This window comes from Rhinoderma darwinii, chromosome 4, assembly GCF_050947455.1.
Source record: "Rhinoderma darwinii isolate aRhiDar2 chromosome 4, aRhiDar2.hap1, whole genome shotgun sequence".
NCBI lineage: Eukaryota > Metazoa > Chordata > Amphibia > Anura > Rhinodermatidae > Rhinoderma > Rhinoderma darwinii.
Window position 1 is genome coordinate 312,163,928 of NC_134690.1, and position 16,983 is coordinate 312,180,910.

At 41.6% G+C, this 16,983-nt stretch overlaps 3 protein-coding genes across 7 annotated transcripts in view; 2 read left to right on the forward strand and 1 right to left on the reverse strand.

Annotated features, from left to right (window-relative positions):
- PHF10 (PHD finger protein 10) overlaps window positions 1–830 on the forward strand; it is a 243,444-nt gene extending 242,614 nt beyond the window's left edge. For both annotated transcript variants that reach the window (XM_075862731.1, XM_075862735.1), the window contains one exon: window positions 282–830. In XM_075862731.1, coding sequence (XP_075718846.1) covers window positions 282–367 — 86 coding nt within the window. In that variant the 3' untranslated portion in view covers window positions 368–830. The remainder of the gene's footprint in view (window positions 1–281) is intronic.
- Window positions 1–14,318, reverse strand: part of C4H6orf120 (chromosome 4 C6orf120 homolog) — a 108,968-nt gene extending 94,650 nt beyond the window's left edge. The window contains exons 1-2 of one of the 4 annotated variants that reach the window (XM_075862736.1): window positions 14,243–14,318; window positions 1,591–6,280 (exon numbers count right to left, since the gene is read on the reverse strand). In XM_075862736.1, coding sequence (XP_075718851.1) covers window positions 5,713–6,280; window positions 14,243–14,307 — 633 coding nt within the window. In that variant the 5' untranslated portion in view covers window positions 14,308–14,318 and the 3' untranslated portion in view covers window positions 1,591–5,712. Of the gene's footprint in view, window positions 1–1,590; window positions 6,286–13,528; window positions 13,620–14,242 lie in introns of those variants that run through there. The other 3 variants (XM_075862738.1, XM_075862739.1, XR_012883216.1) reach the window with 3 other exon arrangements.
- Window positions 14,309–16,983, forward strand: part of WDR27 (WD repeat domain 27) — a 755,361-nt gene continuing 752,686 nt past the window's right edge. Inside the window, exon 1 of the mRNA XM_075862730.1 lies at window positions 14,309–14,430. The gene's annotated coding sequence lies outside the window, so the exon portion shown is untranslated. The remainder of the gene's footprint in view (window positions 14,431–16,983) is intronic.

The following is a 16,983-nucleotide window of genomic DNA, read 5'->3' on the forward strand; positions in this document are numbered from 1 at the left end:
ACTGGTGGGGCCAGTCATCCCCATTCACAGCTGGATGTCCGCTGTGTATTATAGGCGACACTCACTAGTAAAGGCACAGCTACTGAGCACGCATCATCTCTCCACTAGAATAGTATGACATTTTACCGCAATCTACTATTACAGCCCAAGGGGGAAGGGGCTAAAGAGTGTGTACATGCAAGCGCTTCCTAAAAAAACAAAAAACATTCACGGTCATAATTGGGTAATATTTCTGTATGCCAAATACATTCTTGATAAATCCATTTAAACTTTCATTTTAGGTCGCTGGATATGTGACTGCTGTCAAAATGTCCCGGCAACACCAAAGAAAGGAGTGAAGAGAGGCAAAAACAGTAAAGAAGGATAAAACTAACATTTATTCCTATTTGTTGGAGAATTGCACAAGTCTTTCGAAACGGTGCTAGTCAAAAAAATACTTGTGTGTGTGGTCTCTTGGAAAGGTCACAAATAAATATGTACCACTTTTTCCACCTTTTTACATCAAATAAATTTTTTTTAAATTTTACTTAATTTCCTGGCATGCTAGGAATTGTGCTAAAAGCAACTCTTATGGATATAGCGCTCATGCTTTTTTGTAAAATCAGTACTTTGGGAGAAAGATACCTCATACTAAAAAGATTAAAACGAGAAGTACTCCGGTGTGCACTGATATTTCTTGAAGGTGGAAATAACAGAATTGTGTCTTCATTTTACAAGAATAAAAAAGTGTTCACTTTTGGTTGTGCTCATTGCACAGCAGCTGTTAACCAGTAGCGTTCTAATATCCTTGCTGATATAGAATATGCTATGTGCTGCTCTTTGATTGACTTTTTTTTTTTAATCTTAATGTTTATGTGCACATACATTGATGTAATAAGTTGCAACTATTGCACTGTGCATACTTTTTTTTTTTTTTTTTATAAATGTATGCAAAACCTTAAAAGCTGCTTAAAGCCCAGAATCAACATCTCACTATAACATGTACTATAAAGGTGTTTTTTTTTTTTTGTGGTTTGAAGGGCTTTATAATAATGATTGGGACCATGTTTTAACCTAATAGATTATGCTACTTGGAAGTTCGTTAAATGGTTTTGAAAATCAACTAAAGATACAAATGTCACATTCTAAAGAGATTTTTGTTTTTAATTGGGTTTCTCAAACTGCATAGAGTGGTTTAACCCTCCAAAAGAAGGGCCATGATTTTTGGTAAATTCGCACAAGCAGAATGGCAGTCTTTTTGCCATGCGCCTGATAACAACTCTGCAAAAACAGAGCGGTAATCAGCCGTAGAGCAAAAAGTATGTGCGCACACAAACGTCTGAAAATACGGAGCGGTTTTCAAGGGAAAACAGCTCCGATTTTCAGAAGTTTTTTAAGCCACTCGCAATCTTCGCGGCTGTTTTTCTAGAATCTATGAAAAACTGCTCCAAAGACGGCTGAAGTGATATGCACTTCTTTTTTACAGCCGTTTTGAAAAACGGCTGTGAAAAAAACGGCCCGTTGGAACAGCTCCATTTTTTCCCCATTGAAATCAATGGGAAGATGTTTGGAGGCGTTCTGCTTCCGATTTTTCAGGACGTAAGCGGCTGAAAACACTCTGCAATAACCATTAGGGTATGTTCACACTACTTGCTTTTCTAGGCCTATCAATTGCCTAATCGTTAATGACACATGCGGCAGAAATTTCTGCAATGAACCCGACACATCTAAAATTACCCCAAGATCCATATTGATCATCACGTCTAGATCATCCAAAACAAGTTGTTTGTGCATGAGGAACACATTCATTCATACCATATAATTAACTCTCTGTGAAATAATGCAAGCGTTCAGTGATAGTTGCTGTAGCAATGTCTCAGCCAGTTTTCATTCTTTTCTGTCGCATGCTTGTAACAATGTTAAAATCTGGCATATAGTCCTAGCCTGAGTGGGAAGACCTTCCACAAATAGGCGAAAACTCAAATATATTAGATTACTCTTGAGCAGTTAGTAGAAACATATTATCCACGAATAAACATGACATTAATATCAGCTATTTTATTTCCAAAGCATGTCCATGCAAAAAGTTGGACAGCAACAAATAACATTCTGCCCGTGCTCTTGTTTACAAAATACTTCCTGAATTAACAAATTCCAAATACAGATAGACCTGATCAATTTATATTTGTAAAAATAGTCCGTTAAGTTTAATGTCTAAATTACTGCTCCAGAAAGTTAAAAAAAAAAAACAAAAAAACAGAACAAAACTACTGTCTTCCAAAAACAATAAAGACTGCCGCACAAAGCTATGGGTTGTGTGTGGTATAGTAGCGGAGCTCCAGTATCCGACACAACCTACATATGGACAGAAGTGGCGTTGTTTCTGGAAGAAAGTCATGTTTTTTCTAATCTTGTACAAGCCCTTAAATCTGGTAAATGTAAACAATAGGATTAAATTAACCTATAAGGTCTTCAAATTATTTTCCCTATTTAGAAAACTATTTGTATCAACAATAGTATTCCATTTACAAACCTACATAAACATGGGCTATAGCATAGCTGAGGACATAACACTTCAGTTTACAGAGGTGTACCTCCATTTAGAACTTTCCATAAATAAATAGTATAAGCGAAGATAAGAAACTTTGCAATATCGTATTGAAAAATAGATCTCTTTCTCCACTTATCATACTATACTATTTTTTAATCACTTAAAGAGGCTCTGTCACCACATTTTCAAACCCCTATCTCGTATTGTATCATCCACTTCTCTTCGTTACCACCCAGCTTCTGGCAGTTCAGACACACAGCGTGTCTTCGCTCATCCGACGCGATGAAGTTCCTGTGGGAGGAAGTGAGTAATGTCACAGCGTGATCTCGCGAGGACACGCTGTGTGTCTGTGCACTGCCAGAAGCTGGGTGGTAACGAAGAGAAGTGGATGATGCTGATTCATCAACATCATACATTTCTATTCACAACGCCCAGCTAGTAAAACAAGTAAAAACGCCCAGATGTACACACACAATACACGCCCACTTGGACATAACTTTAAACACGCCCAGTTGTACTTAATAAAGGCTCATTTTCATAAATATAAAAATGGTCATAACTTGGCCAAAAATGCTTGTTTTTAAAAAAAAAAAAAAAAAGAAGCTACTGTTATCTACATTGCAGCGCCGATCTGCTGCAATAGGAGATAGGGGTTTGAAAATCTGGTGACAGAGCCTCTAAGGCCCTTTTACACAGGCCAATAATCATCGTACGTACGTACGTTCGCTCCCGGTCATTGCCCTGGGTAAACCTGGTACAATCAGCTGATCAACGAGCAAACGCTTGTCCATCGTCTGATCGAAACGTTAATGCAGCGTTAAATATTATCGTTGTTGGCAATATATCTCACTGTGCTGCCAACATGATGGAAATGTATGGAGAAGAGTGACTAGTAACGATTGCTCGTCAACATAAATTACCAAGCTGTGTCGGTGATAGTTTACATTGCCCATGTCAGGCTGTGTTTGAGGACCCTTACTCAGGAATTCACTCACAGTATCCTTAGAGCAGAGAGGTGACTGATTCTCAGCTACACTGAGGGATCAGGTTAAAGCTGCCTAGGAGTCTATGGAAAGGGGAAGCAGACAATGGAGATGGTAAAACACTTACTAGAAGCAGCAGCAGTGTGTCTCCCACTTTGCTGCTCCCTCCCCATAGAGGTGTATGGACAACTGTTACATGGTCTCTAAGCGAAGCTAAGAATCGCTCCACCATACTGTACAGATTTTGACAGTGAACATGGAAAGTAAGAAGAGGCATTTTTTTTGTAATAAAAGATATATTAAAGTTTCTTTTCTTCGCTTGTACTATTGATTTATGGAAATTTGTTTTATAAATCGGCAGTACATATTAGGGTATGTTCACACGACAGCATCCGTAACGGCTGAAATTACGGGGATGGTTTCAGGAGAAAACATCCCCGTAATTTCAGCCGTAACGGCATGTGCAGGCGCTTGAACGCCGCATCCATTACGGACGTAATTGGCGCTGCTTTTCATTGGAGTCAATGAATAACGGCTCCAATTATGCCCAAAGAAGTGACAGGTCACTTCTTTGACGCGGGCGTCTATTTACGCGCCGTCATTTGACAGCAGCGCGTAAATCTACGCCTCGTGTGAACAGACAAACGTCAGCCCATTGCTTTCAATGGGCAGATGTTTGTCAACGCTATCGAGGCGCGTTTTTCTGACGTAATTCGGGGCAAAAACGCCCGAATTACGTCCGTAATTAGTGTGTGTGAACATACCCTTAGAGGGAGTCGATAATCAGATTTTAGCCTCCCAAATGGTTAACACCGTTAGTTAGTGATAGGGTAAAGCAGTAGAAACGCACCAGTGTTGAATATCTTAGTGCTTGCAGTATTCTGTTGTGTACCATATGTAAATTAGCTTTCGGGGGTCTGCCAAACCAGGGAATGTCAGGAGTTTTGAGTTCCAACCCCTCCCCTCCCCAGTTGGTTTACAGATCTGCTCATCTTTTTCATCACACAAGGAGAGCTGTCAGTCAATAAGCTGAACACTTCCTGGTCTGATTGAAACTGGAAAGCCAATTTGCATATGGCGTACAACAGAAAAAAAACTTTGAGGCAGTGTTCACATGACATTTTTAGGTGTATTTCAGGGGTAAAACACTCGTGTTCAAATACACTTCAAATCCGCCTGCAAATAGGTCCCCGTTGATTTCAATAGTAAATATGCTGTGTAGTTCATATGAGGTGTATATTTACTCTCCTAAATTTAAAAAAAGTATTGTAAAAAAAACTTAGTAACATGTCACTTCTTGAAGCGTTTTACGGGTTGATTTTCCCCATTGATGCTTCAGAAAAAGCTAGGTAAATATGCCTCAAAAACACTTGCAAAAATTGAAAATCGGCTGCAAACCTGCCTGGATTGCGAGGCTGTCTTCTCTTGAAACATTGTCATAGCCTGATTCAAGAAGTAAGCGTACGTTCACACGGCTTATTTTCGGGCCAAAATATCGGACGCAGAACACCTCCAAACATCTGCCCATTGATTTAAATGGGAAAACCTGCGTTTTATTAAGCAGGCGTTTTGAATAACGGCCGCGTAAAAAAAAAACAGCTGCATAAAAAAGTGCATGTCACTTCTTGAGACGTTTTTGGAGCAGATTTTCATAGACTCCAGAAAACCGCTCCAAAAACGCCCGTAAAAAAAATGCAGCGAAATTCAGGAGCTGTTTTCTCTGTATTTTCAGACGGCTTTTGCTAAGTGTGTGAACATACCCTAAGATATTCAACACTGATGGTCCTCTATAGCGGTGTTAGCCGCTTAGGAGGGTTAAATTGGATGCTGGACTCCCGTTAACCTACTAGTGAGGCAGCACCACGAGACTTCTTTTTGCCATGTCAGCAAGTGAAGGACACAATAGACCTGCTTATAACCTATTTTTTATGTATCCAACATGGGTAAGTAAACTTTGAGTGCAGTTGGTTTCACTAACCGTAACTACAAAGGTTACAATTATTTTATTTTAAATTAGATAACCAAATTTAAAATCAACTTATTTTTTTCCTCTTTTCAGCTGGGTCATGTAAAATACAGAAATACATAATCTGCTGATGTGCATTTTACATCCTGGACTTAGTCCTTTATTGTTTATGGAAGATTCCAGTTCTCATTGCAAAGAATAAATTTGAGTTTGTTGCAGAATACAAATGGCACTTAAAAAAGTATCTCTAGAACAATCTTGAGAATTCCTATTAGTATAGTTCGTAGCATAGATTCCTCCTCTTGAGATGCATCCTGCGGTGCTTGCTTCTGCGGTTTGCGACTTTCCTCAAGCTGTTCGGGGTCATAAGAGGCATCGGTGAAAGGGTCCTCTTCAATAGTTCTATCATAGTATACTTTAATTTCAAATTCGTTTTCAAGATAAAATGGATGTCCATAGATTCCGATTCCCACTGGGCGGTGAAAGTGGTCTGGGACAATTATTACATCCAGGCCACATGTTGTAGATTGTAGCTCATACTCATCAAAATTGGGATTAAGGGTCGAAGCAGAAACATAAATATCTGCATCACCTTTTAGGCTCTTCATCTCCAGTATTATCCTTCCTTCATGGTTAAGTCTCAAATAACTGTAGTTTCCTGCACCTATTTGTCCCTGGACCACATGGAGGAGCATCCACTCATCTGGTATTTCATCATCTGTGAAAGCTTCAACGTAGGATAAAGTAAACAACGCAAATAGTGTCAGAAGGCCTTTTTCCCAGTGGCACATCATCGCTCTACTGAACTTCACGTGAACATAGCAAGGGAAATAAGGGGAGAAAATAAAAAAAACATTGATTTTTAATAGAAAATACAAACAGCTGAGATGCGTTACTTTACAAACCAATGCCACATTGATAAAATGATGCAGTAAAACCACTCCTGCTTTCCTCTGATAGGATCTGCTCCCGAGGTTGGAGCAGAAATAAATGGAGGAAAGCTATTTTGATAGCACACTAACATCAATTTACACCTTTGTGGATTTAGGCCCCTTGCACACGACCGTGTCCGTAATTACGGCCGCGGAGAGCCGGCCATTTTTACGGGCCTTGCTCTTTTAAAGTATGGGAGCACGGTCCATGAAATAGAAAAATAGGACAGGTCCTATTTTTTTCTGAAAGTTTCTACGGCACGGACACCTTCCCTTAAGGATGCAGTAAGGTGTCCGTCGGCCATAGACATGAATGGGTCCGTAATTATGGGCAATTTTGTAAAAAAAAAAAAATGCAGGTGCACACCGTACACGGATGCCACACAGAACTGCAACGCAAGAAAAACGCTGCATTTTTTACACACACAAAATGGACACGCTCATGTGAATCTAGCCTAAGGCCGGATTCACATGAGCGTGTTCGGTCTGTGATATACGGACCGTGTGTAGGCAGTATTTTCCCGGACCGAACACACTGCAGAGAGCCGGGCTCCTATCGTCACAGTTATATATGATGCTAGGTGTCCCTGCCTCGTTGCAGAAAACTGTACCGTACTGAAAACATGATTACAGTACGGTACACATTTCCTGCAGCGAGGCAGTGACTCCTAGCTTTTTAGATAACTATGACGATAAGAGCCCGGCAGAGCCCTGCAGTGTGTTCGGTCCGGGAAATACCGCCGGCATATAGTTTGTATATCACGGACCGAACACGCTCCTGTGAATAAGGCCTTATTCACACGAACGTGTCCGTGTGACAGCCATTAAAAAAATGGCCGTCACACAGACCTATGTAATTCAATGGGGCCGATCACACGGCTGTTATTTCAACGGACCGCGTGAAGGGTCCGTGAGAAAGTATGACACGTCCTATTTTTTCATGCTTTACGCATCCCTCCATAGACTCTGGTCTATGGGGGATGCGTAATAATGCGTCCCGCAGAGCACAGATGCACCTCGGACGTGACAAACGGACGATTTTTTCACGTCCGAGATGAGCGACGCTCGTGTGAATCCGGCCTAAGGATGCAGTCTCTCGGCAGATTTTGGTGCAGAAGTTTTCTGAAAATCCGTTCCATTCATCTAAATAAAACTTGTTGAAATCCATGCACCTGCTGCAGACACAGCTTCACTCAGACGAATGGAACGGATTTTTCAGTTGCAGAAAACTAACAAAATCTGCCACGTGTGACTGCACACTTAGAGGCTGTCACTAGATTATAAGTGCCCTATCTCCTACATAATCTGATCGGCGCTGTAATGTAGATAACAGTGGTTTTTATTTTGAAAAACAATTTTTGACAAAGTTATGAACAATTTTAGATTTATGCTAATTCATTTCTTAATAGACAACGGCGTGTTTTTACTTTTTACCAAGTGGGCGTTGTGAAAAGAAGTATATGACGCTGACCAATCAGCGTCATACACTTCTCATTCATACTCAGCACAGCGTGATTGTGCAGTGAAAGAAGCTGGGCTGGAACAATGAGAAGTGTATGACGCTGATTGGTCAGCGTCAAACTTCTCTGTACAACGCCCACTTGTCTATTAACCCCTAGGCACACCACGACTCAACTGTACGTCCATGTGGCCAGTGTCTTAGCGCACGGGAACGTACAGTGTGCATCGGGAGGACAGCTGACACTCCACTGTATGCCGATCAGCGGCTTATTTCTGCTGATTTTGTCAATTAACCCCTTCATTTCGGTGATCGATTGCAATCACCGCATTCAGGGGTTTCTAGCACATCGGCAGACCTCACAATGAAATCATGAGGTTTGCAGATGGCTAGCATAGCGACCGGATGCCAAGTAATGGCCTCCGTGTCTGCCATGTACGGAAGCCTATCAGGACCAGCCTCCTGATAGACTTCCTGTCAGAGTGACAGGACGTCACTGCCGTTCGCGATGCAGTGTTGGTGACCGTGTGCATCGGGAACCGGGAGGTCAGCTGTCCCTGACAGCTGACACTCCACCGTTGCCGATCAGCGGCTCATTGCCGCTGATTTCGGCAATTAACCCGTTACATGCGGGGCTTGATTCCGATCTCCGCATGTGGGGGGTTTGTAGCACATCAGAAGCCCCCATGCAATTGTGGGGGCTGCTGATGCTTGTGATGGCACCCGGGGGCCAGACAACGGTCTCCAAGTCTGCCATGTATGGAACTATGAGGACCAGCCTCTGGCTGGTCCTCGTAGACTAACTGTCAGAGTGACTGTGATGTCACACTGACAGTTGGAATACATTACACTACCTAGGTAGTGTAATGTATTCTAGCAGCGATCAGAACTGCAGGTAAAAAAAAAGAAAGTGTAAAAATGTTAATGAAAAGGTTTTATAAAAGTGTAAAAATAAAAGTTTTTTTCCTGTAATAAGTATCTTATTATAGGAAAAAAATTAAACCGTTAAAAAAATAGTACACATATTTGGTATCACCGCATTCGTAACGACCCAATCTATAAAACTATAATATTAGTTTTACCGCACGGTGAACGCCGCAAAAAAACAAATTAAAAACAATGCCAGAATCACTATTTTTTGGTCACCACCCCTCCCAAAACATAGAATAAAAAGTGATCAAAAAGTCGCATGTACCTGAAAACAGTACCAATAAAAACTACAACCCATCCCGCAAAAAACAAGCCCTTTTTTGACTGAAAAATAAAAAAGTTACTGCTCTCAGAATATTGTGGCACAGAAAATAAATTTTATAAAGAAGTGATTTTATTGTGCAAACGCTGCAAAACATAAAAAAACTATATACATATGGTATCGCCGTAATCGTACCGACCCGCAGAATAAAGTAAAACTGTCATTTATAGCGCATTATGAACGCCGTAAGAAATAAAGAATTTAAAACACCAAAATCACTGTTTTTGGTCACCAAAGCTCTAAATAAAATGTAATAAAAAGTGATCAAAAAGTTGCATGTACCAAAAATTGGTACCAATAAAAACGACAGCTCGTCCTGCCAAAAATAAGCCCTCACACTGCTCAATTCATGGAAAAATAAAAATAGTTATGGCGTTTGGAAGGCGTGGAGTGAAAAACTAAAATGGAAAAGCAAAAAAGGATCAGTCCTGCAAAGGTTAATTAATTTCTATTAAAAAAATAAATTACCACATGTGGGGTATTGTCATACTCGGGAGAAATTGCGTTACAAATTTAGGGCAACTTTTTCTCCTTTATCCCTTGTGAAAATGAAAAAATTCAACATTTTAGTGGACAAAAATGTTTATATTCATTTTAACGGCCTAATTCTACTAAATTCTGTAAAAAACCTGTGTGGTATAAATGCTAACTATACCCCTAGAAAAATTCCTTGAGGGGTGTAGTTTCCCAGATGGGGTCACTTTTGGGGTCTTTCCACTGTTTTGTTCCCTCCAGGGCGTTGCAATCGCGGCATGGCACTAAAAACCAATCCAGCAAAATCTGCGCTCCAAAATCCAAATGGCGCTCCCTCCCTTCTGAGCGCTGCCGTGGGTCCAAACAGCAGTTTATTACCACATATGGGGTATTTCCGTAATCGGGAGAAGATGCTTTACAAATGTTGGGGTGCATTTTCTTCTTTATTCCTTGTAAATATTTCAAATTTCTATGTTTTTTTCAGAAAAAAAAAAAGTATATTTTCACAGACTAAGAGCTTATTTACACGAATGTGTAATACGTCCGTGCAACGTGCGTGATTTTGACGCGCCTCGCACGAACCTATGTTAGTCCATGGGGCCGTGCAGACAGTCCGTGATTTTCTCGCAGCGTATGTCCGCTGCGTGAAACGCACGACATGTCCTATATTTGTGCGTGGTTTGCGCATCACGCACCCATTGAAGTCAATGGGTGCGTGAAAATCCCGCGCAGCACACGGAAGCACTTCCGTGTGACGCGTGTGATTCGCGCAACAGCAGTCAAAACTATGATTGAAAACAGAAAAGCACCACATGCTTTTCTGTTCACAAACATACAAGAGTGTCATAATGGTGGCGGCTGCGCGAAAATCACGCAGCCGCGCATCATATGGTGATGACACACGGAGCTGTTAAGTGCCTTTTGCGTTCGCAAAACGCCACGTTTTTTGTGCGCGCAAAACGCACACGCTCGTCTAAATCCAGCCTAACTCCAATAAATATAGCAAAATACCTGTGGGATCAAAGTGCTAACTATACCCCGAGATAAATTCCTTGAGGGGTCTAGTTTCGAAAATGGTCACTTTTGGGGAGTTTACACTGTTTTGCCACCACAAGACCTCTTCAAACCTGACATGGTGCCTAAAATATAATCTAAAAATAAGCAGGCCCCAAAATCCTGTAGGTGCTCTTTTGCTTCTGAGGCCATTACCACACTAGGGCCACATGTGGGATATTCCTAAAAACTGCAGAATCTGGGCAATAAATATTGAGTCTTATTTCTCTGGTAAAACCTTCTGTGTTACACAATTTTTTTTTTATTACAAATGAATTTCGGCAAAAAAAAAAAGGAAATTTGTACATTTCCCCTCTACTTTACTTTATTTCCTGTGAAACGCCTAAAGGGTTAAGAAATTTTATGAATGCGGTTTTGAATACTTTGAGGGGTGCAGTTTTTAAAATGGGTTGATTTATTGGGGGATTCTAATATATAAGGCCCTCAAAACCACTTCAGAACTGAACTGGTCCCTGTAAAAATGGCCTTTTGAATTTTTCTTGAAAATGGGAGAAATTGCTGTTAAAGTTCTAAGCCTTGTAATATCCTAGAAAAATAAAAGGATGTTCAAAAAACGATGCAAGTATAAAGTACACATATGGGAAATGTTAACTAGTAACTATTTTGTGAGGTATTACTATCTGTTTTACAAGCAGATACATTTAAATGTAGAAAAATGCACATTTTCACTAAATTTTTGTGTTTTTCACGAATAAATATTGAATTTATCGACCAAATTTTTCCCACTATCATAAAGTACAATATGTCACGAGAAAACAATCTCAGAATCGCTTAGATAGGTAAAAGCATTCCGGAGTTATTACCACATAAAGTGACACGTCAGATTTGAAAAAAAAATCGGCTGTGTCCACAAGGCCAATACACTGTTTTAGTTTAAAAAAAAAAGTCTTCCAAAAGTACATTGCCTTTAGGTTGCTTGAAAAGTAAGGCTGGGTTCACACGAGCATGTTACGTCCGTAAAGGACGGAACGTATTTTGCCCGCAAGTCCCAGACCGAACACACTGCAGGGAGCCGGGCTCCTAGCATCATAGTTATGTACGATGCTAGGAGTCCCTGCCTCGCTGCAGGACAACTGTCCAGTACTGTAATCATGTTTTCAGTACGGGGCAGTAGTTCCACGGAGAGGCAGGGACTCCTAGCATCGTACATAACTATGATGCTAGGAGCCCGGCTCCCTGCACTGTGTTCGGTCCGGGACTTGCGGGCAAAATACGTTCCGTCCTTTACGGACGTAACATGCTCGTGTGAACCCAGCCTTACTTTTCAAGCAACCTAAAGGCAATGTACTTTTGGAAGACTTTTTTTTTTAAACATGTATGGGCCACATGCAAATGTCTCGGCTCAGCACGTATATGGCCTTACGTGACACACGGAGTCCCTACAAAATACTTCTAGGTGAGAATAGCACTGTAATATGACAGGTGATAGAACACGCCATGAACCTCACAGTAAAATCTTACAATTCTATGGGCGCCATGCTGAAGATCCATACATCATGTATATATATATATATATATATATATATAATATGATTGTGTGCATGAGGTTGCAGCCTTTGACCGTTTTTCCACTATGTTTTAGGGGGGGGGGGAACGTCTATACGCTACATGTAAGTATATGCAGAAAAATCTATTCAAGGTGGGAATATAAACTGCGTAATAACGCTAATTATGACCTGGCCTCAGACTTTTCTCATTAGCCGTGATATATTCTGTAGTCTACATTTTAGCAGGCATGTACATAGAGGAGAGGGGGACCGAGTGTAAAGAATAAAATGCCCACTTGTCCCCATCTCCTTTCCATGATTCTTGGGTTTACTCCCCATACCCTGCAAGGGAACACAACTGCATTTAGAGAAAAAAGTGTCGCTTAACCAAGCACTATATGAATGAAGGCCTTTGACACCGCTGTCACAAATGTCAGTCGCCGTTTGCGGTTGAAAAGGAGGCATGGCTTTCATACCAGACGTGACTGGTTTATGAGTGGTGGCGATCGATGCCAGCACCATACTAACCAACAAGCTACCCTATAGTCTTTAAGGCTAAATTCAAACAAACTTAGCCCACCTCGGACGTGAAAAACTGCAGTTTCCCACATGCGAGGTGGACCCGTGCAGAACACGTTGTCACCGATCCCCTACAGTCTATGAAGGGATGTGTGACACGCAGGACAAGTCCTATTTTTCAGAGGACCGTTCACACGCTCCGTGGAAACAACGGTCGTGTGAACGACCCCATTGAAATAAATAGGTACGTGTGACGGACGTTGTTTTGACGGCCATCACAAGGACGAGATTCACGTTCGCGTGAATGGGCCCGAAGGGGTTGCCCAAGATTAGAAAAACATGGCTGCTTTCTTAAAAAAAACACCACACCTGTCCACAGGTTGTTTGCGATATTGCAGCTCAGCCCGGTTCACTTCAAAAGGAGTGGAGCTGCAATACCAGATACAACCCATGGACAGGTATGGCCAGGTGTCTGGAAGAAAGAAGCCATGTTTTTCTAATCCTGAACTACATATTTAATAAATCTCCTCCACTGGTCTAACATATACAAAACAAAAAGTACACGCAGTAAAGTATTACCAGCACTCAGAACCAGACCACTCGGGTACGTACATACACATGCATTTCGACCTTTCCGCATTGTACTTTACTGAGGGTAAGGGTCACTTTAGTGTTCACAAAACAAGATTGGTAACGCACGTAAGGAATAGGGACCAGAATAACCAAGAGTGTGACACAAATACAACAGCTGGCACTGCCCTGTGGTAATCACAATCGCCGATAATGCTGTCGGGTGCCCATGTGAGCAAGAAAGGCGAATGAGAGCCATAACATGCCACAAGCAGCACTCACCATAGAGGAGCCAGCAATCCCCCCCAGAGGCGAGCGCCGCACACTCCGCCTATACCAGCCAGCAACTCCGTCCTGTCAGAGCTGACTGACAGGAAGTAGTAATATCTATAACGGGAGGAGGAGGGTTGAAGGCGCAGGAAGTGCTCGTAATGAGAGATAGCGCGCTGGAAATAGGTGCCACTGATGTTGGCACGGTGGAATGAATTGGGTGGTTTTTAACAAGCCGTGTTTCAGCCTAGTGTCCTTACTTATCGCAACCCCTACAACACAAGGAACAGCTCACTCATATGCGACACAAGTTCTCGTATAAGAGAGCAAGTAACAGGTGCCCCCATAAGAATGTGCCAGCCGCAGGAACCCCATAAGTGTTTTCACAAATTCCTGCCCCAGTTGAATAGAGCATGTGTATGGGTGGTGAGAATTCGATGTGCTTACTCTGTTGAGGTAATAGAATAATAAAGAACTGCTATACATGCAATCTTAGTACACAAACATAAAAGCTATATAAAGAGAATGGAATCAAATATATAATAATAACAACAACAACACCACAATGACAAAGAAGACTAGTCCTTTATGTCCCAGACCTGTATTTATTGCAGGAGCTGCAAGATTACGCGATAAAACGTAATATGATATTACAGTGAGTGATAGCGCAGCCAATGCCAGGATTAGTTCCACTAGAGCCGCCAAGTGACACAAATACAAACATACCGCACTACTATGATGAAAGGAAACTGCTTCTCTAGGAACGGACATTGATAGCGGAACACTGCCATCTCCTGGCAGTTCGTAGTTTTACTGCTACGTAATTAAATTTGACCCTTCTCGGCAACCTTACTCGCTGTTGCTGTCTCAGGTTGCTAGGATACACGGCTCGGCTGTTTATACAGCTATACGCGGTAAGATTACAATTGTTTAACGCTATGTATCACATTAGAAAGGATGATCTATAATGCTTTACATTACTTTTAATAGCACCTCACCATTCTGTCTAATTATATGAAAATATACGGAGTATGCGTTCTATTATGAAATACACAGACATACAGGAAGTTACATAATCAATGCTGTTTGGCAAGAGCCTCTTTTAAATATTGCAAAAAATATCAACAAAAAATCAACAACAAAAAACCCACTCACATTTAAATAAAACAACGTTTTGAAAGGTTTGTCGGTAGATTTGTAATTCCCTTAGGCCTCATTTACATTTAAACCCCATATTGCCGATCTATTGCTGTTTTGTGGTTAGTCAAGGTTTTTAATCCTGTAGAAAACCTTATGTGCAAGATATGATTACAATGGGGCATATGTATCAATTAATTTACACCAGTTTCACACATTTAACATAAGTGTGGTGGCGTAAAGGCCCTATCACACCTGCCATCAGGAATTTCTGGGCCCCATATAGCAAAGATGTCTGCCCCCCCTTCATTACCGGGGTAGGCAACGGAAAGTGTGTTCACACAGGCTATTTTTGGAAAAATCGGTAGCAGAACGCCTCCAGACATCTGCCCATTGATTGCAATGGGAAAAACGGCGTTCTGCTCCGACGGGCCGTTTTTTCACGCGTCCGTTTTGAAAAGCGGCCACGTAAAAAGAAGTGCAGGTCACTTCTTGGGACGTTTTTTGAGCCGTTTTTTATAGACTCTATTGAAAACAGCTCCAAAAACGTCCGTAAAAAAACGCAGCGAAAATCGCGAGTGGCTTAAAAAACGTCTGAAAATCAGGAGCTGTTTTCCCTTGAAAACAGTATTTTCAGACGTTTTTAGTCTAGGGTGTGAACATACCCTTAAAGTGAAGGAAAACATGGAGCAGGCAGTGGCCTGTTAATGATCTGGATTTTGATCTATTTAGCCAAATTGTATCCCACTGCATGGCATACAGTGGGATACGTCGCCTGGGGAATGGCCCAGGGGAAACTCCTGAAGTCACTGTTCATGAATGGCAGTGACGTCTGGAGCTTTCCCAGGGCTGGAGCCTTCTACTAGCGTTCTGCCCAGGGACTCTGGCGCTGTTCCTGATGTCCATATACATAAGTGACAACAGAAGCTTTGCAAAGCCTGAGTACTCGGCCGGAACGTCGACAACGCTCTGGCCAGGGATTCCGGCCCTGGAGAATCCCCTGATGTCACTTTACATATATGGACAATGATGTCAGGAGCTTTCCCAGGCACTTGTGATGCTCTGCCTGGGGACTCCGGCATTGGGAAGCTCCTGACATCACTGTCCACATAGTAATTTCAGGAGCGATATACGTTTTTTGTGGAATCTCTCAAAATAGAATAGCAAAGTCTACTACGCTATTCCATCCTTCAAAAATAAGGTATACCGACGTCTACCAGCCCGACAGAGGCTAAAAGGACGTAATGGAGCCCTGTGAATTATCGTCTACGTTGTTTATGGAGTACGTTAAGAGATTTCTTGACGTACACGATAAACTTAGGGCAACAACACGATGTGAAGGGGCCTTAAGGGAGAGGGAAGCGCTTGTGAGGATGTAAGGAGAACTAATGCTCCGTTCTTACATTCAATGTGTTTCTCCATTGATTTCTGACGCAGATCTTCCACAAGCATGTAGCAGATCCGCACGAGAATAAGGCCCTGTTCACAGAGAGTTTTCTGCCGCATTTTTTTTGCCACGGAAACCGCGTTGGAAACTGCTGCGAAAAACGGCCATCATCGCCTCCTTTTTCAATGGGGGGCGAAGGCATTTTTTTCCTGTGAGCGGAAAAAAAACGCCCGCGGGAAAAAGAAACGACATGCCCTTTATTCTGGCATTTCCGTCTCTGACCTCCCATTGACATCAATGGGAGGCAGAGAAAGGCTGAAGAAATTTCGAGGCCGATTTTTCTTCCTGCAAAAAACTGTGTGAACAAGGCCTAAGTCCCATTGTTATTCAACGTTGCTTATCCTCGGCTTTTCCATGTAATATAAGTCGCATGCTCCTTATTTCTGTGGTGAATTTCTTTTCATGGTGTGGACAAAAATACACATGGAAAATCTTTTGTGGCATATGAACTGGGTTGCGGAAACCTCATATGCATGGGATGCAGAATCATCGGCATGTCATCGGAATCCATATCAAATCCAACATGGTGAACGGGGCCTTAGGATGACTTAAAAAAACTCTGTTAGGCCAAATGCAGACGATACTTATTACGTGCAAATTTGTTGTGCGTCTTTTCGTGCGGCAAATCCGCAGTGTACTACAGTACTAGAAAAGTAAATGAGATCAAGAAATCTCATCTACATGTCGCAGATTTTTTCTGCACAAAAATATAACTGCGGTGCGTATTTGAAAATATGCTACATGTAAATTTATCTTGCTTTTAAAAAAAATAAAAAACATGTGCAGCATAAAACCTGCACCTATTTCCACATCAAAATGTAAAAGCCGCACCTAAAAACATATAAAAACGCACTATTAGGTGCAGATTTTTCCTGCGTTTTTT